The sequence below is a fragment of the Dromiciops gliroides genome, chromosome 3, assembly GCF_019393635.1.
Source record: "Dromiciops gliroides isolate mDroGli1 chromosome 3, mDroGli1.pri, whole genome shotgun sequence".
In the NCBI taxonomy this organism is placed as follows: Eukaryota; Metazoa; Chordata; class Mammalia; order Microbiotheria; family Microbiotheriidae; genus Dromiciops; species Dromiciops gliroides.
The window spans coordinates 653896964-653922563 of record NC_057863.1 but is presented as its reverse complement, the minus strand read 5'-3'; the positions used below and the strand labels follow the sequence as shown (position 1 = coordinate 653922563).

The 25600-nt window shown below is 41.2% G+C and overlaps 1 protein-coding gene across 2 annotated transcripts; it reads right to left on the bottom strand.

The window, feature by feature from the left end:
* Positions 1–24085, bottom strand: LOC122749822 (zinc finger protein 2 homolog). Of its 2 annotated transcripts, none has more exons than XM_043996374.1 (5): positions 24036–24085; positions 22729–22812; positions 15058–15184; positions 14384–14479; positions 1–2707 (listed from the first exon to the last, which is right to left on the bottom strand). In XM_043996374.1, the coding sequence occupies exons 2-5, from the start codon at positions 22759–22761 to the stop codon at positions 1149–1151; spliced, it is 1815 nt and encodes a 604-aa protein (XP_043852309.1). In that variant the 5' UTR covers positions 22762–22812; positions 24036–24085; the 3' UTR covers positions 1–1148. The 2 variants fall into 2 exon arrangements, with proteins under 2 accessions (XP_043852309.1, XP_043852310.1); XM_043996375.1 differs by lacking the exon at positions 24036–24085 and adding an exon at positions 23681–23751.
* Positions 24086–25600: the final 1515 nt, after the last annotated feature.

The window sequence follows — 25600 nt, the reverse complement described above, 5'->3', positions numbered from 1 at the left end:
ATCCACTGTACCACCTAGTTGCCCCCCTGGCCCGTATTTTATTATGACTTTACCCCTAAACCATAAATCAGAAAGGAACCTCTCCTTCCATTAAAAAAAATGTGGCCTTCTACCAGAAAGTAGTTTGGCAAAAATTAGTTTTTGACCAATCCCTTACACCACATGCCAAAATAAGCTCCTGGTGAATAAGTTACCTCACTACAGGTTTTCAGGCACATTTCATGTATTTATAGTAGGATTCCTATTCAGGCATAGATTGGATAAGAGGGCCCCTCAGGTTCCTTTCAATTCCCATTTTGTAATATCCCTTGATGGCCCCCTTAAGGAAAGATTACTCAAAGCCATGCCAAATTTATTATGTTCATATGATTTCTCCAACATCAGTCCTCTAATGGCTCAGAAGGCATAAGTTGTTGCTAAAAAGTTTTCCCACATTCATTTATTGACACTGTTCCTCACTAGTTTGTTTTTTCCTGATTCCTAAAGGATGGATTGTGGCTAAAGCCTCTCCTATAATTCATTCCCTTGGTGCTGTTTCTGTTGGTATGATGTTTTCTGTGACTCCTAAAGGAAGGAGTGAATGACCATGTGCTTCTAAGGTGTTTCCAATGTGTCATGTTCTATGCTAAGTGCTAGCGATACAGGTGCAAAAAGCAAGACAGCCTGCCCTCCAGGAGCTTACATTCTCGTGAAAGACAACATATACAGGGGAACAACAACCAGGGAGGGGTGTTGTGATCTAGGAAGTCGCTTGTCCTTTTCAGGAACAGTTGTGTGCAACTAATGAATATTCAGACTTAGAGATGGAAAGGAAAAGGGAAGAGAAGAGTCAAAGGCTTGGCAGAAGATGCCCAGAGAACAGTGTGGTGCTGGATCTAAGTGGAGCTGGATGAGGTGAATTCTCACAAATCAGGAGCACAGGCTGGAGGAACAGACCAAAGCGGAGGGTGGAGTGGGGGCAGCAGCATGGCAATAGGTGGCCAGAAATTAGCACTGCAGATAGCTTTCCCACATTTATTGCATTGAAGAGGTTACTCTCCATTGCAAATTCATTGCAGGGAAGTAACTGGTGCTACAGGCCTTCCCAGAGTCATTACATTCAAAGGGTTTCCCTGATGTGTGAAGTTGCCATTGCTTTCCTACACTCACTAATGTAATATAGTTTCTTTAGTATGAAGTCTCTGATGCCTCCTAAGTAATGAACGTCTCCGAAAGCCTCTTCCACATTCATTACATTCAAAGGGTTTCTCTCCAGTGTGAACTAACTTGTGTTCAATAAGATTTGCTTTGTGTTTGAAGGCCTTCTCACACGCATTACACTGAAAGGGCTTCTCTCCAGGATGAAACATCTTATGTAGAGTAACTCCAGTATGAAGTTTCTGATGCTTCCTAAGTGCTGAGCTTTGCCTGAAGTTTCTCCCACACTCATTACATTCAAAGGGCTTCTCTCCAGTATGAATTAACTTATGTTTAGTAAGACTTGCTTTGCAATTGAAGGCCTTCCCACACTCATTGCATTCAAAGGGTTTCTCTCCAGTGTGAATTCTCATATGGAGAGTAAGTTTTGATGGGTAGGAGAAAGCCTTCCCACACTCATTACATTCAAAGGGTTTTTCTCCTATGTGAATTTTTTTATGTTTAGTAAGTCTTCCTTTATCTATAAAGGCTTTCCCACATTCATTACATTCAAAGGGTTTCTCTCCAGTATGAATTCTCTTATGGAAAATAAGCTTTGATGGATAACAGAAAGCTTTCCCACACTCATTACATTCAAAGAGTTTCTCTCTAGTGTGAATTCTCTTGTGGAGAGTAAGACTTGATGGGTAGCAGAAGGCCTTTCTACACTCATTACATTCAAAGGGTTTCTCTCCAGTGTGAATTCTCTTGTGTCCGATAAGACTTGATCGGTAACAGAAAGCCTTCCCACACTCATTACATTCAAAGGGTTTCTCTCTTGTGTGAATTTTTTTATGTGCATTAAGTCTTCCTTTGTCTATGAAGGATTTCCCACATTCATTACACTTAAAAGGTTTCTCTCCAGTATGAATCCTCTTGTGTAGGGTAAGTTTTGATGGGTAACAGAAGGTCTTCCCACACTCATTACATTCAAAGTTTTTCTCTCCTGTGTGAATTTTCTTATGTTCTGTAAGCCTTTCTTTCTCTATGAAGGCCTTCCCACAATCACTGCATACAAAAGATTTCTCTTGAGAAAGGATATTGTCATGCTTCCAAAGTGAGGTTTTCTGGAAGAATTTCCCATGTAGTTTTTCTCCAAAGACTGGTCGATGATACTGACCAAGGTCTGAATGGTAACTGAAGGACTTCCTGCATGTATTATATCTACAATAGTTTTTATTTGAGGAGGTCTTATAACACTTAAGGAGATTGGAAAACTTCTTTGAGTTCTTCCCATGGACACCATGTTTAGAAATGCTTTTTCCTTTAGAAATTCTCTGTTGTGGAAGGTTTAAACTGAGACTGGAATTTCTCTCAAGTCTATTACCACCGTGACTGATGGTCATTTTTCTGGATTTTTTTGCCTTGTTTTCCTTCTGCCTTTGTAACCTGATATCATATTCCCAGTATCCTGTCAATTTGCAATCCCTAGGATTATCCTTTGCAAATCCTTCCTTGGATGGTTCTCCCATAGAAATGCCCTGTATTGGAACTGACTCCGTTTCATGCCACATCTCTTGAATGAGAGAATCTGAAGGAAACAAAAAAGTATTAAGCTACTATTCTGGTTGCGGGGTGGGGGGAGAAAGGAAACTATTATTAACTATTAAAAATTGTTAACTTATATTGAATTGCTTGATTTCTTAGGGAGCGATGGGGAGGGAGGGAGGAAGAGAATTTGGAATACAAAGTTTTAAAAACTCAATGTGAAAATTTGTTTTTACATGTAACTTGGGGAAAATTCTAAATAAATAAATGTATTATTATTATTTTAAAAATTTGTCATTTTCTGGACTGTTTTCTCCATGAAGAGGAATTACTGAACTTGCAAATATTAAGCAAACAAGGTTCAAAGTAAATTGAAGACTAAGTTGGGTAGGAATAAATTAGGGTAGGAATACTAACAAACCACCATGCTACCTTAAATAACAGTCTACATAATTAACTTCTTAATTGTCATTCATGGAAATTCTCTAAGGTGGCTGATCTCATCATTTTCCCAGTATTCTACCATCTTGGAGTCATTACAATGGGCAAAATGCCTACATTTTAAGAAGGGGGAAATTAATTTTACAGATTACATATAAGATGCCTGAAGCCTGATGCCAATGATTGGCAAAATTTTTGAGTTTATCATCAATCAGATGGTTAGTAAGCATGAGGAATTGTTCATAAAGACCCAGAATGGGTTCAAGAAGAACAACTTCTGCAAAACAAAACTTGTTTCTCTTCATTGATAAAGGGGATGCTGGACAAATCATTAGGTACTGAGATTTCAATAACATATTTGTTCAAGTATCTCAAGATAATCTCAATAATAAGACCCATGGCTTTAGATGTTTACATGTAAATGCACAAAGTAGTAAGTAATAAGCAAGGTGAAGATTTTAACTAAAGGATGCAAATTTGACCAATTAAGGATGACAAAAATGGATTAAGAAGAGAGTCATAAGTAGAACCTCTCTGGGTCTCGGTTGCCTTTTCTGTAAAATTAGGGATTGGGCTAGATAAGTTTTGAGATCCCATTCAGCTCTATATCTTTGAAATTACTGAAAATGGCTATTTGAAGGCATGTCTCACTTAAATTAAACAGGACAAGTAAAAGAGGAGAGAGAGTAGCAATAGATATTAAGATGATATGCACATAGAAATGGTGGGAAGCATGGCAGAAATCATTGAGGTAAATACCCATGGAGGCAGAAACAGAAGCAACATTGTTATCAGAGTATACTGGAGATCATCTAGAGATAACAATGAAATAGATGAAGACTTTGGGAAACATCCCAACGGTGACACAGAGACAAGCAGGATATGGTGACAGGGGACACCATCACCTGGACATCTAAGATGCTGGAGCCCCCTCTCTCTACTAGAAACAGAGAAGTTAATATAATCATTTCTTTTTTTTTTTTTTTTTTAGTGAGGCAATTGGGTCACACAGCTAGTAAGTGTTAAGTGTCTGAGGCCAGATTTGAACTCAGGTACTCCTGACTCCAGGGCCAGTGCTCTATTCACTGCGCCAACCTAGCTGCCCCTAATTATTTCTTTACATGGCTTAATGATAATTTTGAAGAGGTAGAGGAACCAATAAGGATAATTCCATTCTGGATCTGATTTCCAACAATAGGCAGAAATTTGTTGCTAGGATGGGAATGATAGGAATCTTAGGGGTAGGCAATCACTCCTGTCAAAAGAAAGGAAGAATCCTCAAAGTCTGACACACTAGATTTTAGAAAAGCATAATTCAAAGTGTTCAAAGTAGAAATAGGTAGGATCCCTTGACTTAAAAATTCTAGAAGGGAAAACAAGTCATAAAGGATTGAAAATTAGACTTCTGAAGGCACAAGAAGTGATTACAATATGGAAGTAAAAGGGAAGTTGTCTAAAGTGGCTGTTTTGTATACCTGGGGAACTCAACAACCAACTTAGAATTTAAAACAATTAGTATAGGAGACAAAACTAAGGGCAGATAACAAGGAATGAATATAATAGCATGTCATGGTCCAGTGAGAATAATTCCCAGAATGCTAAATATTGGAATAAACTGTGCTGAAAAGAAAAGAAAAGGATGAAAGTTTTTCAAGTGAGGCATGGAAGCATATGCTACTGGAGAAACTGAGGCTGGTGTCTTGCTTGAGCTTGGGAATTCTGAAGAACAGTGGACTATGAAGATCAGGTGTTTGCGTTAAGTTCATCAACAATATAGTGAATCACCAGAAGCAACAGGACACCAGATTGCCTAAGGAGTGTTGAACTGGTCCAAGTCCAAAGCTGAGCAGGTCAAGTTCCTGTACCAATAAATAGTGGGATGGGGCCTCTGAATAGCCCCTGTACTTTCTGTGTGGGCAAGACAGCAAAACCCAGGCTTTAAATTTTTTAAAGCTATATATTGGACTAAAAAGAGGAAAATGAGAGAAAGGAAATGACCTGTGCTTGGAGTAAATGGGTTGATCACAAATGAGAGTGAAAAGGCAGAATTGCTCAAAATGGCTCACATTCTCCTTAGAAAAGAAAAAGAGGGGACTGAGCTTCATCATGTAACCAAAGGAAATAAGAAACTTATATCATGGGACATTTCAGCATCTCATGTTCCAATGCTCATAATAACTTATTTGCAAAAAAGTTAAATAAACCAAAACATGTAAATAATTGAATAACCATATGTTACAGAGGTTGAAGAAAGAAATTCCCTGAAAACAACAAGAAGACCCTCCAAATTAAATCCATAAACATTTTTCTAGCTGGTGATTCAATGCAATGATTGATATAGGTGAGCATGGTGAAATCATGCTTAAAAATATGGTTCAGGGGGGGCAGGTAGGTGGCACAGTGGATAAAGCACCAGCCCTGGATTCAGGAGGATCTGAGTTCAAACCCAGCCTCAGACACTTGACACTTACTAGCTGTGTGACCCTGGGCAAGTCATTTAATCCTCACTGCCCCCCCCAATATATATATATATATATATATATATTTCAGGAATAAAGAATGAAAGAGATCAAAATCTTAGATGGATTTTACAAAAATAAGTCTCATACTTATGGACCATGAATACTTTTTTGAGACAAGAACTAGGAAGCACTGATGACAAACACCAAACACTATTAAAAAACATGAAATCAATTAAATTTTGACAAGAAACAACTTGTTACTGATTTGGGAATCAGTCGTTCCTGTATCAGGTGTCTGTTTATGGTCAGAAAGTCAATTCAGTAAAGATTAAAATTAATTCAAAGTAAAAGGAAAATAAACATTCAGCAAGTGTTTTTTTAATTGCCTGCTATGTTAGATGCTGAGGATAAAGGGGGGAAAAAAGCAGTCTCTGCCCTCGAGGAGTTTACATTCTATTGGGGAGAAACCACACAGACCTCTATAATGGATAATATAAGGGAATAAAGGAGGTAAAGGGGAGATCCATTCACTCAGCAAGTAACCTCTAAGAATATTAGAGGAAGAAAAGATCACTAATATCTGGGGTCTTTCATTATATTGTGTGCTCTTTGAAGGCAGGGACTGTCTTTTGCCTCTTTTTGTATCACTAATACTTAGTACAGTGCCTGGCACACAGTAGATGCTTATGTTTATTGACTGATTTTCTAAAGAACGTTTCAAGGAAGAGACGATGCTGAAGCTGAGCCTAGAAGAAAAATTAGGCTGCTGAATATTTCCTTCTTAGCAAAACTGGGAGACACTGGAAATGGAACACAGAATATAATGCATGGAATGTGGGAAAACAAGCACATTGATGCACAGCTAGAGGAGCCAAAAATTGGTGCAGCCATTCTGGAAAGCAATTTGGAATTATGCCCCCAAAGTCACTAAACTATACATATCCCTTCACCTAAGGAGATCACTACTAGACCTGTTATCCAAAGAGATCAAAGAAATAGGAAACCAATGGAGTTCAGGCATTCCCTATAAATTGAGGAATGTCTAAACAAATAATGGTGTACAAATGGAATAGGATAAAACATATACATTTTTTAAAAGAGAAAAACAAATTAAACAAAGTAGTTGGCATGATTAAATCAGTATTGATCATCAAGTCAAAAGTCTGGATTTGAGTTCCAATTTACTAGATGTTTGACCATGACAAATCATTAGGCTCAGTCTTGTCAAGAAGACAAGAAGGAAAAAGAAGATTTACACTGTGGTCTTCATGGGCCTGTTGTGAGGAGAGTATTTTATAAACCTTAATCACCATATTATTATGGATAACTTCTATTAACAAAAAAATATAATAATGTCATTAAAATGAATCATAAATAAAATGATAAATTAATTTAAATTCAAAAGATGTATAACTTGATTAAAATATATGTTAATTAATATCAACTAACTGATATTAAAATTAATAAAGAGTAGAAATTAACTGGACTATACTATATCTTTCCTTCTTATAAAGGAGAGCTATGTTTACTTCCACCATTGGGAGCTTCGCAGTCTAGTGAATCATTTCTCCCATGTTGGGACAAGGAAAAGGCAGGGTTTCTGAGTTGTTAACAGGAGAGAGTACAGCTGCTATTGCTCCTTTTTCAGCATAGCTAATGGATGTTTGTGAATCATCAACTAAAGCTATAAAATCAAGGAGGTAGCGGAAAAGATGAGAACAGAAAACAAGCAGATGCTATTTCATAGGGGCAGGAGCAACAGCAACAGCATGGAAAGAAAAAAATGTGGTAAGTAGGAGTGAGCATAAAAAGCAAGAATAGGGCTACAGCAGAAATTAGAATGTTGAGATGAAAAGTATAGAGAGGTACTCAGACTGGCCATTAAGGACCATGAAAGTGAAACAGAATCATTTAGACTGAACATTAGACAAAAAGAAATTGTAAATTGCTGAGTAAGGTTCCTGAGGAAAAGGACTTCAGGGGGTTCCAAAAACAATTTAAAATCATACTAAAAAGGTCATAAACCGTTCAGATTCTTTAACCCTTCTACAGAGCTTATCCCAATGCCTGCCACATAGTAAGTACTTAATAAATATTTATTTAAACATAAATACCAAGAAGGTCAGAGAGGGAAAGATGGGATATAAACAAGATATTTATGGCAGCATTTTTTTTTTGTAATAGCAAAGAACTGGAGGTGGGTTCTCACTGTTTGGAGAACACTTGAACAAATTATATTATATGAATGTAATGGAATACTATGTACCACAAGAAATGATGACTGAAGAATTCAGAGACTTTTCATTTGTCTTCTCTTTCAGAACAAAGCAAGTAGAACCAACTTCCAAGAACTTTAAGGGTCAACTGTACTACCCTCCTATTGGTAAACTGGTAATGGGCAACAGGTGCAGAGTAAGGCTGATGTTTTTCAGATGTAATGGCTTGTTACTTGATTGTACTTGTAACAAGGGAGGGTGTTATTGGTGACTAAGGGTAAAGAGTTTATTGGGATACAACAGTGAAGCTTAAAAAAAAAGAAAATCTTTGTTTGGGTATTTTTGTTTTTGTTTTGCAGGGCAATGAGGGTTGAGTGACTTGCCTAGGGTCACACAGCTAGTAAGTGTCAAGTGTCTAAGGCTGGATTTGAACTCAGGTCCTCCTGAATCCAGAGCCAGTGCTTTATCCACTGCACCACCTAGCTGCCCCCCCCAAAAGAAAATCTTAATAAAATTTCTAAAATTTTAGAATTTTCCTCACCTTACATGTAAAAACAAATTGTAGCATTGATTTTTAAAACTTTGTGCCCCAAATTCTCTTCCTTCCTCCCTATCCCCCCCTTAAGAACTCAAGCAATTCAATATGTTATGCATGTGCAGTCATGCAAAATATAGCAGACAAAAAAACTTTAGAAAAAGGAACTAATGTAAGAATTGGAGTACCACCCCCTACTGGAGAGATATTGTAGGGAAGCCCTGCCATGACGAGAAGCCTGGTGAGGACAAGTCAGGTGGTTTTCAGCATCTGGAAGCTGGGTGGCTTGTGTTTGTAGAGCTGCCTGTTAGTTCTGTCAATCAGGGCTGCCAGCCAATTAGCTAGGGGCTGTGTGTGTGGACGGCCCTGTTTCCTGTGGGAGAGGGGGCTTCTGGGAGAGAGAAGGGAGGAGAGGGCACTCTGGTGCGCGAGGGAGAGGGAGTAAGATGCTGTGCAGCTGGTTCTCTTTGGAACTGCTGATTCCAGGTGGTGGTGAGTTTGCAGGTCATATTTTTTTTCCTTCCCCTATTCCCTTTTTCATTGTCCCTAGTTCTATTGACCTTACTTGTGTTTTAAATTTGTTCCCATTAATAAACTCTGCTTTGTTTTTTCTCCTTTTTTAGCCCAATATTACAGTGAGCTGCCCAATTAACTCTCCCCATACTAAATTTGGCCCTTACACTAACAACAACAACAACAGAATATACTTCCATCTATATTCAGATACCACATCAGTTCTCTCTCTGTAGATGGATTGCTAATAAAACTTTTTTTTAAAGGAGTGGTTTTTGATTGTGTTTTTTTCCTTTGGCCTGTGTCTTCTTTTACAACATGATTAATATGGAAATGTTTTGCATGATTACACATGTATAACCTCTATCAAACTGCTTACCATTTTAGGGAGGGGGGAAGTGAGTGAAGGAAGGAAAAAATTGGAATTCGAAATTTTTTTATTAAATGTTTATAATGGTCTTTACATGTAATTGGGAAAATAAAATTAAATATTATTATAGAAAATAAAGAAAGGAGTAACAAAGAGCTAGATTCAGAGACAGGAAGACTTAGAACTGAATCCTGCTTCCAGCACTTCACTGAATGACTGTGAAAAAGTCAATTAACCTCTGCCAGCCTCAGTTTCCTCATCTGTAAAATGGGAATAATACTGGCACTTATTTCACAATACTGTTGTAAAGAAAAAATATTTGTTAAGCACCATTCAAATCTTAAAGTGCTACATAAATGTCAATTATTATCATTAGGGAGAATAACTTGACATTATTACAGAATCTCTAAGCTGAAAGAGATCTCAGAGTCCAAATAGTCAACTCATATCTAATTAAGAATCCCCTTTACAACATACTCAAAAAATGTTTGGGGGCAGCTATGTGTCACAGTGGCTGGAATCGGGAAGACCTGGAGTTCAAATCTGGCCTGAGACACTTTTTTTTTTTTTTGGCAGGGCAATGAGGGTTAAATGACTTGCCCAGAGTCATACAGCTAGTGTCAAGTGTCTGAGGCTGGATTTGAACTCAGGTCCTCCTGAATCAGGGCCAGGGCTTTATCCACTGTGCCACCTAGCTGCCCCCTGGCTTCAGACACTTAGTAGCTAGGTGACCCTGGGCAAGTCACTTATCCCTGTTTGCCTCAGTTTCCCCATCTGTAAAATGAGTTGGAGAAAGAAATGGCAAACCACTCCAATATCTCTGCCAAGAAAACCCCACATGGGGTCATGAAGAGTCAGAAATGACTGAAAAATGATGGAACAATGACAACATCAACAAATGGTCATCCCAATGACAGGGACCTCACTTTCCCCAGCCTTTTTCACTCTGGGGGAGCTCCACTAGGAAACTTTTCCTAATAAAGCCTCAATGTACCTCTCTGTAATTTCCACCCACCTTCTTAGGAGAAGGTACTTGAAACCAGCTCTCATGTCCTACCTCGTCCAAATCAAATCTGTTCAATGGAGACTCAACATCCCATCTCCCTTCAGCTGATCCTCGTGTCATAACATGAACATGAGGCCCTTTGCCATTCTGGCGGGCATCTTCTGGACACTCGCTAGCTCATCGGTGTTCTTCCTAAAACATGGTGTCCAGAACGGAGCACGATACCATAGAGAGAGGGCTGGAGGAAGAGATACCAAGTCTATGTACATACATATGTATTGGGGCAGCTAGGTAGCACAGTGGATAGAGCACCAGCCCTAGAGTCAGGAGTACCCGAGTTCAAATCCAGCCTCAGACACTTAACACTTACTAGCTGTGTGACCCTGGGCAAGTCACTTAACCCCAATTGCCTCACTAAAAAAACAAACAAACAAACCAAAAAACCTCCAAAACCATATGTATGTATGTGTATGTATGTATAGGGATATATTTATGTATATATGTATGTGTGTATCTATATGCTGATTAGCACATGGTAGGTGCTTGTTGAATGAATATATGGCTTATCTTAGCATTTAAGATGTTGCCCTTTGCTGACTGGGTAATTTTATCAGCTGAGATAGAAACAAAAATGTGTATTATGGTATCTAGAGTGGAAACATCACCCATGATTCCACAAAAAAATGTAAACTACCTTGAGTAAAGGTAATTAGCAAAAAAAAAAAAAAGCTTTGATTATCCCATGGGAACACTTGCACGTGCTCCTGGCTCATCCCTGGCTATATACCTTCTTTTTTCTGTTTCTATATAATACCTGGCCTCACTGGGGTTAGGTGGGATCCATCATACCATTCTGTCCTCCTACTGCTGAGCACTGAGTCTCATGATTAAATGCCCTTGAACAACCCAATTAATCCCAATAATCTACCCCATACATTTACCTTCAGGCTGGCTTGGGCCCCTCTTTCTTCAGCATCTCAGTATTGTCTCAGAGGGCCTGTGTCCCTGCAATCGACATATCCGGGCAGAACAGATCAGCCCCCCAACATTTGGTCTTACATTTGGTATAGGTGGCAAGACAGTCTGCCCCCTACAAATCCTGTGCCCTTACAAAATGTTGCATGAGAAACACTGAAAAAGCAGGCTCCAGAGAAAGGATACTCACTCAGATGGCTCGAGTATCCTTTTTCCTAACATCTAATTTATATATGACTGATAAGGACTTTAAGACTGAAAGTATGGGAAAAAATCCAGATAACAAGAACCACTTATTTGATGACTGTCGAATAGCTGTATTTTGCTGACTTGTGACTTGTCTGACAGAAATATGGATTTTGGTTCCTCACCGTAAGACAGATGTGAGCCATTTCACACAAGGGACCCTCTTTTAGAATAGTTTTGGTCAAGGGCAGGCCTTAGTGGGTCTGGGAGAGAAGACTTTAGAATCTGCATTGTCATTGGCTGCTTAGAAAAGCTGATGGGTGAGGGGCGGGCAGTTTTTGCTACCCAAAGGAGCAAGGTTCTACCTTTCCCTGTTCCTCCATCTACCTGTCTTACAGGTAGAAATGGCTCAGAGCCCAGGCAAGACAGCAGGCCAGGAAAGGTTCTAGAGATCTCAGATTTAGGGTTTCTTTTTAACTGAGAGAGCTTAACACTGTCTTGGCAGCCCAGAAGAACAGCGAAGAGAGAAGAAGCCCTGACCAGCAGGAGAGCCGAGAGGCCCCAAAGAAGAACCATTCTGCCCTTAAATAGACCGAAGAGCTGACTACCTGAAAGAGAAAAAGGACAACCAGGCCCCTGGTTCAGAGTCATGCGTTGCTCCGGCCACACGTGTCCCTTACTCACATGCAACTACCTACGATTCTGTAAGTTTGTACCTTCTCAGTCACTAAGGGGGCTGCTCTGAGAGTGTGGCACAGGTGTGTGGATGGGTGGGTAGGTCTAATTTTCCTTATTTACCTTTTGTTTAGTAAATGTTTCTGATAAAGATTTAAGGATGTCATCTTGGCTGATTTGTTAAATAGGAAGCACAGTATCGGGGGCTCAGGCACTAGAGTTGTGCACAGGAAGAGAACATTATTCCCATCAGCATTTCCCCCCAGCATCCCAAGAGTGAATTTTAACAGCATAGCTGCCTTCGTCTGGGAAAATATTGATTTATCAGAGTGAGTGCAGGCTGGAGAAATTCAGGAGGGAGCCATGTTTGGGAAAGATGATTTTGGTTTGAGAAATGATTGTCCCTCATTTTCTTTCTTTTTTCTTTTTTATCTGCAGGGCAATGGGGGTTAAGTGATTTGAATCCAGAGCCAGTGCTTTACCCACTGCACCACCTAGCTGCCCCAGTTGTCCTTCATTTTCTTTTTTTGGGGGTGAGGCAATTGGGGTTAAGTGACTTGCCCAGGGTCACACAGCTAGTAAGTGTCAAGTGTCTGAGACCGGATTTGAACTCGGGTCCTCCTGACTCCAGGGCCGGTGCTCTATCTACTGCGCCACCTAGCTGCCCCTCCTTCATTTTCAAAGACGACCAGTGGCATCTTGAATGATGTCTTGACTCGGGGGTAAAATGGATTTAAGTGAGACACGGTTGCACAAAGCCATCAGCCTCACTCTCTCTTCCAGACTCACCAAGTCCACTGGCAGGACAAAAGTCAAGATGGCCGGTGGTGCCAAGGATGCAGTGGATGACGTTGGCATCGTCAATGTCTGACCAAGCTCTAGGTGCTCCACGGCGCCTACTTCAGGTGCCTTCATGGCCATTGGAACAAACTCTTCCACCCATTATGAGGGGGAAGTCTTCTCATGCTTGTGGTAGATACCTCTCTAACTCACCAATGTGTGTGAGGCCTCATTGGCTACCTTTGGGAAATCCCGTGTTTGCAGAAAAAAGACATGGCAAATACAAACAAAGAACTAAGTGCCAATGAATGAAGTCAGGGATGAAGATGTGAATTTGGGAACCCCAACCATAAAAGGGATAGTAAAAGACTTGAGGATAGCTGACTTGTCTGAAGAAGCATAGAGATAGGGGGCAGCTAGGTGATGCAGTAGATAAAGCACCATCTCTGGATTCAGGAGGACCTGAGTTCAAATCTGGCCTCAGACACTTGACACTTAGTAGTTGTGTGACCCTGGGCAAGTCACTTAACCCTCATTGCCCCGCAAAAACAAACAAAAAAGTTTAAAATAAAAAAAGAATCATAGAGATAAGAACAGAGGGTGAAGACAGAGTGACAGACATAGGCAGAACTTGGGACTGAAGGTTTGGTGGATGGAGAAGACAATTTTAAAAAGCAAGGATGAAGCAATTCGAGAGGCAAGGACAGTGTCTCAACTGGAAAGGAGATAATTTCATGAAGGATTAAAATTTGCTAAATACTATGAAAAGGTTGTAGAAGATCAGGAGGTCAGAAAACCTGGGTTCAAATCCCAGTTCTTCCACTGACTTCCGGTGTGACTCTGAGGAAAACCCCTAAGAAGTCAGAATGCCTGGGCAGGATTCTCAGCTCTGGCACTTACTAACATGTGAGAACAGGATCAAGCAAAGGTGTTTCTTTTTCTTTTCTTTTAGGAAAAAACAACAAACAAACCAGTTCAGACTTTGTGAATTTGAAAGGAGAAGAAAAGCATCCTGAGAAGTGGGAATATAATAAATGCTGCTGAATTCAAACGAATGAAGGACTAAAGAGAAGCAGGAAATCAAAGGAGCAAATCATTGTGCATAGGTGAAGGTTGGAGAATGGAGGAAAATGAGGGGAGAGATATCAGGAAAGAGTTTTACTAAAGAGAAATATGAAGATATATCAGTGAGGCCACACTTGCCTATTTCATCCCTTCTTCCAAGTTCCCAGGGAAATGCTGGGCAGACAGGGTCCTCTACATCAAAGGTGTCAAACATGGGCCACAGGGAGCCCCTAAAATACCAAGTGTGGCATGAATCAGATTAAAATGTAAGTGGGAAATAGTTAACCAAGTAAATAAAAATATAATAAAACATAGATAGCATATCTCTTAAAGCTGAGTCAATGCACAGCCTGCAGGGATCCTTAGGAAGGGAGCAGTGGTCCCCCTTTCTGTTTGGGGGACACTGCTGCTCTACAGACTCTAGCAGGTGCTGTCCCATGACTGAAGAGCTGGGATGTTCCTTTCAGTGTCTCTGCTTGGTTGCCACTCACTCACCTGAACAAGGGCTTCTTGAGACCTCTCCCTCTGGTATCCATAGTACTTCACCGTTCTCCAACTGGTGGATCACATCTGGTTGAAAAACAAGGAGCCCTGCTCATGGGGAAAGAAATGGGAGAGGGCTTAGGGTTGAGTTGTCTCACCACACAATCCTAGGCTCTTTCCTTTTCAATAAAAGATGGACAGAACGCAATACAAAGGACCTCTGAGATATGTTCTCAATTGCACTTATAGGAAGTATGACGGCGCAGTGGGGGGTGGGGGGTGGGAGGGAAGGAGTCAAAATTAATTTGGCCCCCAAATCAACTTGAGGCCACCTGACCCACTCCCTGTGAAGAAAATGGGAGTGTTCTTATCTTCAGGGTCTGTGCACCAGGACATTGCTGAATAAGCTTTAACCCAGGGTGATTAAAGAGTAGGGAGAGTGTTGACTCAGAATCAGCAGAATAAAACTGTAGGTTTCCAATTTAGAAAAGAAAAGTCCTGTCACTTGGGACCAGGAAACAGAAACCTCCTGGCTCTTGACCTCAGAGGATTTAGGAATCTTCTTACATTACTAAAAATCATCCCAAACTCTCGTAAACAATTCAGATACACCACAGCCTTGAGCAAATGAGAATGCGCACACCCCGATGGACAGGCTCTGATTTACCAAGGAAAGCCTTCCTTACCAAGTAAGACCAGGTTCCTATAGTTCTCCAGCATCACATCCCTGTACAGGGCCCTCTGAGCTGGGTCCAGGTGCTCCCACTCCTCCTGGGTAAAGTCGACAGCCACATCCTGGAACGTCAGTTGTTTCTGAAACAAATACGTTTCTTTTCTACCAAAGACCACCTGTTACATGGACCATCAGGGAGATGTGAAGTTGACAAGAGGTCTCAGCACTGGCACTGATCATTTTGAATATTCTGCACTGCCTATTTACTGAGAACTCATTTATTTTGTGCTTCAGCAACATAAAGTTTTACTTGCCTGTTCAAATTCACCCTTACAAACCATTACCCAAAGTGTGCCCCAAGCCAGCTAGGAGCTCCACTCTAATGCTCTCCTCAAGCACAAATATAATCAATATTTTTGTTGTTCAATCATTTACAATTGTATCTGATTCTTCACGCTCTCGTTTGGGGTTTGCTTGGCAAAGATATTAGAGTGGTCTGACCCTTCCTTCTCCAGTTCATTTTACAGATGAGGAAACTGGGGCAAACCGGGTTAAGTGACTGGCCCAAGATCACAAAGCTACTAAGTATCTGAGGTCACTCAGCAATAGACATTTTCCTGACTCCAGGCCAGGCACTCTATCCACTTTGCCTCCCAGCTGCCTCATGATCAATACACATCCTGTTATTAGATACACAGCTCTGACATCAGCAATCACATTGTACACATGAATTTCTAAACAGATCAACGTAGCCACAATGCTCCATCACTGGTCACTAAGTTTGGAGCAGAATTCAACAGAAAATAAATTGTGTATTTAGGGGGTTGTTCTCTCCAACTCCTGTCAGTAATGTGACCCAGATCTCTCACCCAAACCATCACCTTCCTAAGTCAGATTCCCACAGTACAGAATTCTCTAGCAGTTAATTACATAAACACCTTAAAGAGCCCACATTACATACTCTAGGCAAAGAGCAACGAAACAGATCCTTGATGGGGTAAAAAGATAAAAGCGTCATCCCTGCCCTCACCTACCCCACCATATTATAGGGAATGACATCTGCACAAATAACAAGCATATAAAATGAAACATGAGAAGAGTACAAGAGACGTGCCAAACAAATGTTTTATAACGTCCGAGGGAGGAAGTGCTGTCGCACTGGGGCAGTGCCTAAGGAAGATCAAACTGACCACAGGATGAAGGATGGACCGAATGGTAGAAGAGGAGTCAAAACGTGTTGGGGGAGCAGCTAGGTGACGCAGTGCATAGAGCACCAGCCCTGGAGTCAGGAGGACCTGAGTTCAAATCTGGCCTCAGACACAATACTTACTAGATGTGTGACCCTGGGTAAGTCACTTAACCCCAATTGCCTCACCAAAAAAAAAAAAATGTGTTGGGGCACTCCCGCAATACTCCAGGTTCACAGGAATAAAGGCCTGCCTTCTGGTCATGGTGATGCAGAGAAGGACGTCTATAAGTGCAGTCTGCTTCTCCCATTCTCACTTTTATTTTCCATTGTGGCCACTGGAAGTCTCCATCCACTAGGGGAGAGCGCCCTTTCATTCTGAAGCTTTATACCTCCATCTCTTCACTTTACCAAACACCTGGCTATTTCTAAACTACACCAGATTCAAAGTGAGCTTGGTCCTGGGAGAGGTTTCCCTCAGCCATGAAGGTCTCCCCATCTCATTCATCAGAACTCACTAGGAAAAAGGAAGCCTATTCCTTGCTCCTGTGCTAGAGGTCACAGATCTACCAGCCTCTCTCTATTTGGCGGGGAGGGCAGGGCAATGAGGGTTAAGTGACTTGCCCAGGGTCACACAGCTAGCAAGTGTCAAGTGTCTGAGGCCAGATTTGAACTCAGGTCCTCCTGAATCCAGGCCAGAGTTTGATCCACTGCACCACCTAGCTGCCCTGTCTCCATTTCTTTTTCTTCTAAGTCTACAAAAGTATCTCCATTCTACATATGTTCTTTACTCTTTGCTGGCATCCCCCACCTCCCTAAATGACTTCAGTACCTGGTGCCTTTTTTGCCTTCTGTATTGTTCCTGCCATCACCCTCATAAGGGTTGTTTATCATTCCCACTCCTGTCATCACCCTCCTAAGGGTTGCCAGCCTTGGACTTGGAAATTCCTTTTCTTCCCAGACCTTCAGCTTCAATCCACAATCAGCTCCCCTTCAGCACAGACCTTCCCAGACGTTCCCTACTATAGGACTCTCTTCATCCCAGAGGCTCACTCCAGCCCTAGAATTCACAGAGTGGAAGCATCCTCTGCCCTTGCCTCTCCATCTGACTGGATGGCTCCTTCCAAAGGCAGCTGGGTGGTTCAGTGGACAGAGAGAGCACTGAACTGGGAGTCAAGATGGCCTATCAAACCCAACCTCAGATAACAGCAGTATGACCCAGGGCAAGTCACTTAACTTCTGTTTGCCTCGTTTCCTCAAGTGTAAAATGGGGATAATAATAGCTCTTACCTTCCAGGGTTGTTTTGAGGACTGCATGAGATATTTGTAAAGCATTTAGCAAAGCGCCTAGAACTTAGTAGGCATCTCATAAACTCGTCTCCCTTCCTTCTCTCCCCTCTTCTCCTTTTCTCCTTCTTTCTTTCCTTCCTTCCTCCCTCCCTTCCTTCCACTGTGTCAGACTCTTTGTGACCCCATCCGGGGTTTTCTTGGCAAAGGCACTGGAGTAGTTTGCTATTTCCTTCTCCAGCTTATTTTATTAGATAAGGAAACTGAGGCAAATAGGATTGAGAGACTTGCCCAGGATGACACAGCTAGCAAGTGTCTGAGGCTGGATTTGAACTCAGGTCTTCCTGACATCAAGCAAGGCACTCTATCTACTGGGTCACCTAGCTACCACCAAAAATTTATTTAGCATCTATTATGCGCCAGGCACTGGACATATAAAGACAAAAATCAAATGGGCTTACAATCTATCTACTGAGGGAAAACAGTATACATACACATAAGTAATATAGATAGATGATAGTGTAACGATTGGAATGACGCCACCTGCTGGAGACTTACTGTAGAAGAGTTCTGCCCATGAAGTGAAGGTCTTTGAGGGCAAGACCAGGAGTCTTTTCTTTGGTGTCAGGAAGTGACGCGGGCTGGTGGGAGGAGGAAGGAAGAGACTGGCGCTCAGTCTCGCGCTCTTTCCTCTGGACTCTGGCGGAGAAGGGAGCTAGAAATGTGCTCTCCCTTTAATAGATAGGAATCTAGGCCTTTCTCTCTCTCTTTACCAAATTCTTATTCTCCTTAATAAATGCTTAAAAGTCTAACTCTTGCTAAAGTTTATAATTTATTGGCAACCACTCATTAGATATTTTAGACAGTTTAGCTAGAATTTTAGCCCTTAACGGATGGCTGACCACAAAGAGGAAAGCTAAACCTCAGTCTTCTTCTGATCTTCTGGTTGGGTAAGAAATTTTCTCTACCCTCTCCCTTTAACTGCTAAGTACTGGCAGTACTGGCTGTGTTTTCCTTTAAATTTTTTCGAATGGACCTTTTAAACTCCCTAATTATCCTATTTTTGATTTTAGTCTGTTTAACCAGACAAATGGGAGATAAGATCATGTTAATGCTTTGTTTTTGTGGATTTTCTATTTTTCTTTTTATTTTTGTTAAAAGAGCCAGCAACTTACTCACACAAGGAAATATCTCTCGCTCTCCCAACCATGCTTTTTCAGAGAAACCTGAAGAGATTCCTACAGTTTTTCCCAGTTCTAACACTAATTGTTGCTTTAATTTTGCATGCCTGGAGGCAATGACCCACCCTCTTTTAATCCCCTAGCACCTGGAGGCAAAGTGGGGGAAGAGGAATCCAGGCCTGAGTTCAAAATCAAGTCTGATTCAAATTGCGCTGGTCCCTCCCCTCCTCTCCAGACCCCACCCTCTACTCCTCCCATGGCCAAGCCCATTGCTACCCCTGCCTGGGAAGTCCAGAGATCTGATGCACATGCGCAACTTTCTCTAACTACATTTGCAGCTTCAGGCTCAGCCCTTCCCCAGCCTGGCTGTGCTTCTGAGACAACCTTAGAAACCCTTTAAATTCCAGATATGCTCGTTTTGTTCATAATTTTGCTAACCTGCTTTTGTCTTTCATAAGTAATCTTATAAAGCATTTGTATGGTGAAAAGACTGACAGACAATATAGAGGGGTTAAAGAAGAAAAACTTAAGCCGAATAAGAATGACAATCATCAACACAGTTCAAGACTCCGCTTCTTTTGCCATGGAAGGGTATATATTTTACAGAAATGTAGAAGTAAGCAGCAAGGTATTGATATGAGTATTGGGGATTTTAGATATTGGAATCAAAAATGTTCTGAATTCACTCAGAGTAATAGTATCAGTTCAGAGGTTACATAGGATTTCTATGCTATTACATATACATTTTGAAATTAATGGTATGGGTTTATTTTCATAGAGAGTTTCATGCTTTTGAGATTGTGTTTTATACTTAAGCTTTTACAATAGTCATGTGATCAAGTTTATATTTTATAATATTCTTATTAAGTTCACATTCATTTAGACTTCCTTAGTTTGAATTTCATTGTCTTTTATTGTTCCATGTGTATTTTCTTCTATTCGTTTATCTATCTAATTTTGAAAAATTGCAAGATGGTTTTGATTTCATAATACAATGTTAATTCTAGGAGTATTGTGCTCCCATAATCTGAGTTGTTTGTTTTTGTTATTTTTTTCCTCAACTGATTATTTGATCAAACTCTTTAAAGCATTTCCCTGGCAAATTGGTTGCCATGGCAAGTGTAAATTGATTCTAGAAGTATTAATTTTGATAAGCATATTCCAAAAAAAAAAAAAAGAGGGGAATGTTTGTAAAAGTTTTCTTTTTTTAAAAAAAGTTTTCTTTGAGATTCTGTTGTGCTTTAACTTGTATTTAAATATGTTCTGATTTTTCACAAAAGTAATAGTATACTAAGTAAAAAAAAGGGTATTATTTGAAATTGTTGCATAATTATATATTATATTTTGAGTCAAGATGTATTCACATTTTTTGCAATCATTTATTATCCTCAATTTTAAATCCATATGAGACTTGGATTATGGGAACTTATCATTTAAGACATTAATTGCCTTTATTCTGAGTTATCAGATGCCAGTTGGCCAAGATGCCATCCAATCACAAGAGGAATACATGCAAGAGCAGACACTGAACTGTCACATGAGGGGAGACATGCATGAAGTCAAGGTATGGCCGAGGGAACGGCTTTTGACTAATGTTGAGGTTGGATTCTCTTGGTTTAATATTTTATTTTATTTTTCCCCACAATATTGTACAGATGGCTGGAAGTATTGATCCCACCCATCTCACTTCTACACCTGGCTTCTATGCTCCCTCCTATATGCCTGATGCCATGGACATCTCAATCCCATGCATCTGATTAAGTCTGACTCAGTTTCCTCCAATATGTTCGGTGGCATGGACATATATTCCATCCACCTATTTTAAGCCTGGCATACTGTATGGGCAGTACATATTGCTCAAGTGTGGGAACGCTCATATCCCATCGTTTCTCTGTTCTTTTATGGTAACCCCCATAATTATCTCAGATGTCATGATGAATAACAGTGTTGAATTTGGCCTTGACATCTGTTACCAATTATATTAGATTTTTTAATTTCTCATGATGGCATGAGGATGATTAGGCAGATGATGCAAAAAGTGATGAAACAAAGATAAAAATTATTTTTAATAATTAATATCGCAGCAATTGTCTTCTCAATTGCCCTCCATAGGGGGGAACTATATTAATATTAATGTTAAAGAATGTTTCAATTTTTGTTTTATTATATGTTTCATGTGTAACAACCAAGATTCTGAATTCCCTTAGACATGTTTTTGAGAACTTTCATTGTTTGATTTGATTATTGACAAAGCTATTTTAAAGTTGTGTTAAGCTCAATGTTGTAGGAAATTTTCCTGGCTGATTACCAGCATCCACACATCAACCCCTGAAAAGACTTCCATTCCACGACTACACCTAGAGGACATCTGAGAAAAGACTTTCAGAGACTTTAAATGAACAGTTTTGTTTTGTTGTTGTTTTTCTTCTCTTTTCTCTTTCTGTTATAATATACACCATCTGTAACATGTATTCTCTGCAGAGTCCCTCCCTTTGCAAGACCAATGTCAAAACGTCAGTTCATGAGGACAAAAAAAAATCGCCCCTCTGGACAAAACTTTCCTCTCTTCCTTTTCTATATTGTTGTTCACATATTATTAGTTAGCAATAGTTATTATATTCTTATTACTGTTCCGTCAAGGAAACATTTTGTTTCTTGAGGAACAACAGGGGGGACTGTAACGATTGGAATGACGCCACCTGCTGGAGACTTACTGTAGAAGAGTTCTGCCCATGAAGTGAAGGTCTTTGAGGGCAAGACCAGGAGTCTTTTCTTTGGCGGGAGGAAGTGACGCGGACTAGTGGGAGGAGGAAGGAAGAGACTGGCGCTGACTCTGGGGCTCTTTCCTGAGGACGCTGGCGGAGAAGGGAGCTAGAAATGTGCTCTCCCTTTAATAGATAGGAATCTAGGCCTTTCTCTCTCTCTTTACCAAATTCTTATTCTCCTTAATAAATGCTTAAAAGTCTAACTCTTGATAAAGCTTATAATTTATTGGCGACCACTCATTAGATATTTTAGACAGTTTAGCTAGAATTTTAGCCCTTAACAATAGACAGACAGATAGATAGATAGACAGACAGACAGATAGAGATGACAAAGATGGAGTTGGAGATAGAGATATATAGAACATACTGAGTAAAGACAAGGATATTTGTGGGAGGATAGCACCAACTACTGCAGTCGGTGGCTGACTCCTCTGAAGGAAGCCGGGGATTTTGGGATATGGAAGTGAAGGACAGTATATTACAGGAAAGGGAAAAAACTTGTTTAGAAGCAGAGAGACAGTGGAGACTGTTGAATACAAGGAATATTAAGTAGACAAGAGTAGACACTGAAGGCATGAGGAGAAACAATATTCAGTGGGGGGGGTGTGAGAGGGAAAGATAACAATGTTAATATATGCAAAAATAAATAAATGAATGAATACATTTTAAAAAGCAGAGGTCATGCCAAAGTCCAGAATGATATGTTATCTATGTGATTCTTGGTCATGTACTTTATGAACTAGGTACCTCTGATGTCCCATTGTTCATATGAAATTCTGAGCTTCTATATATGAGGTGATTAGGCCAGAAGGGAGCTTCCTTTAAAAGACACTGCAAAAACAAAACCAAAAAGGGGCAGCTAGGTGGTGCAGTGGATAAAGCACCAGCCCTGGATTCAAAATTGGCCTGACACTTGACACTTATTAGCTGTGTGACCCTGGGCAAGTCACTTAACCCTCATTGCCCCACCAAAAATAAATAAATAAATAAAAGACACTGCAAAAGTACTGGAAAAAAATCAGTTTCTTCATGTACTAAATAAAGAAGTTAGACTGCAAAATTCCTTTGAGTTCTGATGATCTATAAGCTTTCTGAACTCTAAATCATTCTTTAAAATAGCCAGTCTTCTGGGGGAGAATAATCAATGCTCAGGTCCCAGAACAGGACACTGTTAACCAGGAAAGTCCAGGAGCAAAGAAAAGAAATATATCTATACTTGGAGGAAAGACGGCACTTCAGGAGAGAGGAAAGAAACTGTATCTCACCTGGCACTTGGCCTTCAGAAACACAGAAGTCATTGCTGCCTCCTCCTCTTCTATTCACCTTTCTTAATGAAAGGCAGAGTCATGCTAAGGGATGAGAAAGAAATCGTGAGGGACAAACATGAAAAGACTTTAGGTAAGTTGGCTGGCTGCCCAGTAAGAATACCAAAGGAATCAGCTATGTCCGAAGCCAAATAAGAAATGTCATTCAAACCTTACCCACTCCCCATGGCAAAAAGAAAAGGGTATTTTATGAGGGCAGCTAGGTGGTGCAGTGGATAAAGCACCGGTCCTGGAGTCAGGAGGACCTGAGTTCAAATTTGACCTCAGACACTTGACACTTACTAGCTGTGTGACCCTGGGCAAGTCACTTAACCCTCATCACCTGCAAAACAAACAAACAAAAAATACCCCAAAAGAAAAGGGTTTTTTGTTTTTTGTTTTTGCTGGACAATGGGGGTTAAGTGACTTGCCCAGGGTCACACAGCTAGTAAGTCAAGTGTCTGAGGCCGGATCTGAACTCAGGTACTACTGAATCCAGGGCCGGTGCACCCACATGAGAGAAAGGGAGATCCTGTGACTTCCACTCAAAAACTCTAGAGTGGCACAGTTGGTCCTTGGAAATTATAATAAGAACTAGCATTTATATCGCTTTTTAAAGTCTGCAGACTTGATATCTGTTATCTCATTCCAATCTCACAACATCCCCGATGGGAGGTGCTATTATTATCCTCATTTTGCTAATGACACTGAGGCTGAGAGAGTGTTAGTGACTTGCCCAGGGTCACACCACTACTAAGTGTCTGAGATGGGCTTTGAACGCAGGGCTCGCAGAATCCTAAGTAAGGCGTTCTATGTACAGGGATGCTTCCCAGCTCCCTCGATCTAGATTAGATGTGGGGCTCACTCAGGCACCTCCATCTAGCACCTGCCGGGTCACGTGGAGGGCGCTCACCTGAGCTCCAAGCCCACCAGGTCTGGGGGCAAGGCCCAAACAGGAAGCGCGGAGTCCACAGCATTATTGGCCCCCAACTCCCGCGCTGTGAAGCAGGACTGCGCAGGCGCGAGGAAGGAGATGGAAAGGCGTGAACACGCATATCCTCGCCCCCCCCCCGGCCCCCTGGAGAGGCAGGGAAGAGGCGTAAGGAGTACCGTGGCTCCCCAACCTGTCCTTGGCAGCTGCCCCCTAGCATGCACACAGACGTAGCTGGGGCCCCAGGCCGATCGCAATACACCAACACAGTCTAGGCCTGGCCCTGAGGCCCACATAAGTACTACAGGGACCCCCCACTAAGGGCGCACCCACTCACCTATTCCACCATTCACTTCAAGGTAGCGAAACTCCCACTGCACCAAGCTGTGGAACTACCACTCCCAGAATCCTTCGAGTGCTCAAGAACCGTGAGCGGCGCAGACAGGTTCCAAGGTGCTCCTGGGAAATGGAGTACAGCTGCGGGAAACGGAATCCGAAGGTTTATTTCTGAGCAGGCGCACTGCCCAGTGGGTCAGATAATCTACCGAAGAGTTTCTGGGAGAGGGCGCGCGTGTCTTGAACCCTGTCTGCCACGGGCAGCATTTGGGTCTTTCCTGCACATGTTTGGACTTGAGAGGAGACGTGCAGTTCATGTCTTCTTCTCTAAGATAATTGCATGAATTCGCTGGAATGAACGAAGAACGAACGAAAGAACATTAGATGCGCAGCTCTACGGACAGAAGATAGTTACTTCCTGAATATACTCCCTTTACCAAGTCATGTCCAATCTTGGACAGTGACCTAGAGACCTGAAAGGTTGTACAAATACCAAAGCAAGACAGGGCCTGTCCTCAAAGAGCTTATAGTCTATAGGAGGAAAGAGACAACACAGGGGAAAGGTATTTTAACTTGGAAAATCAGGGATAATGATCGGAATCTGTGTACTCCTTACCCCTCAGTCAACCCCAATGCCTGGATGTGTTTTCCCACAGGCATGATCTGGTATTCATTCTGTGCTCTTTGGATGATCCTTGTCCATAGCTTCGGTAGGTGTCTATTAGAACCAGAGGGCAGGTTCGAGATAAAATCCCTGCTCAGCTCCTGAAAGAAACACCCAAAGGGGGAAAAAAATCCCTAAAATGACATGGACAAAATCCAGAGTTCCCACATCAAAGAAAAAATTCTGATAATGATGTGACTCTTCTTGCAAAAATCAACTCCCCTTCATGTTGGCTTCCCTTCCACTGTTCTACAGCAGGACTGCCCACTCTCTAATCTCTAATGGCTTCTTCCTTCCTGGCTTCAAATATGCCTAATATCCCACCATTCTTTTTTTTTTTTTTGGTTAGACAATTGGGGTTAAGTGACTTGCCCAGGGTCACACAGCTAGTAAGTGTGTAAAGTGTCTGAGGCCATATTTGAACTCAGGTCCTCCTGAATCCAGGGCCAGTGCTCTATCCAATGCCCCACCTAGCTGCCCCATATTCCACCATTCCTTTTTTTTTTTTTTTAGGCAATGGGGGTTAAGTGACTTGCCCAGGGTCACACAGCTAGTAAGTGTCAAGTGTCTGATGCTGGATTTGAACTCAGGCCCTCCTGAATCCAGGGCTGGTGCTTTAACCACTGCGCCATCTAGCTGCCCCCATATTCCACCATTCTTAAACATAAAAACAAAAAAAAATTTCTTTAATAGAAAAAAAAATCGTAGTAGAAAATGTGTTTCTACACTTTGCCTCCACTTCCTCTCAGCCCTTCAGAATCTGGCTTCCAACCTCATCACTCGACCTAAAAAAGCTCTCTGCTGAAGTGCTAATGAAATCTTAATTGTCAAATTTCATAGTCTTTTCTCAATTAACCTCCTTGAACTCTCTGAAGCATCTGACACTGTCAACTACTCTCTTA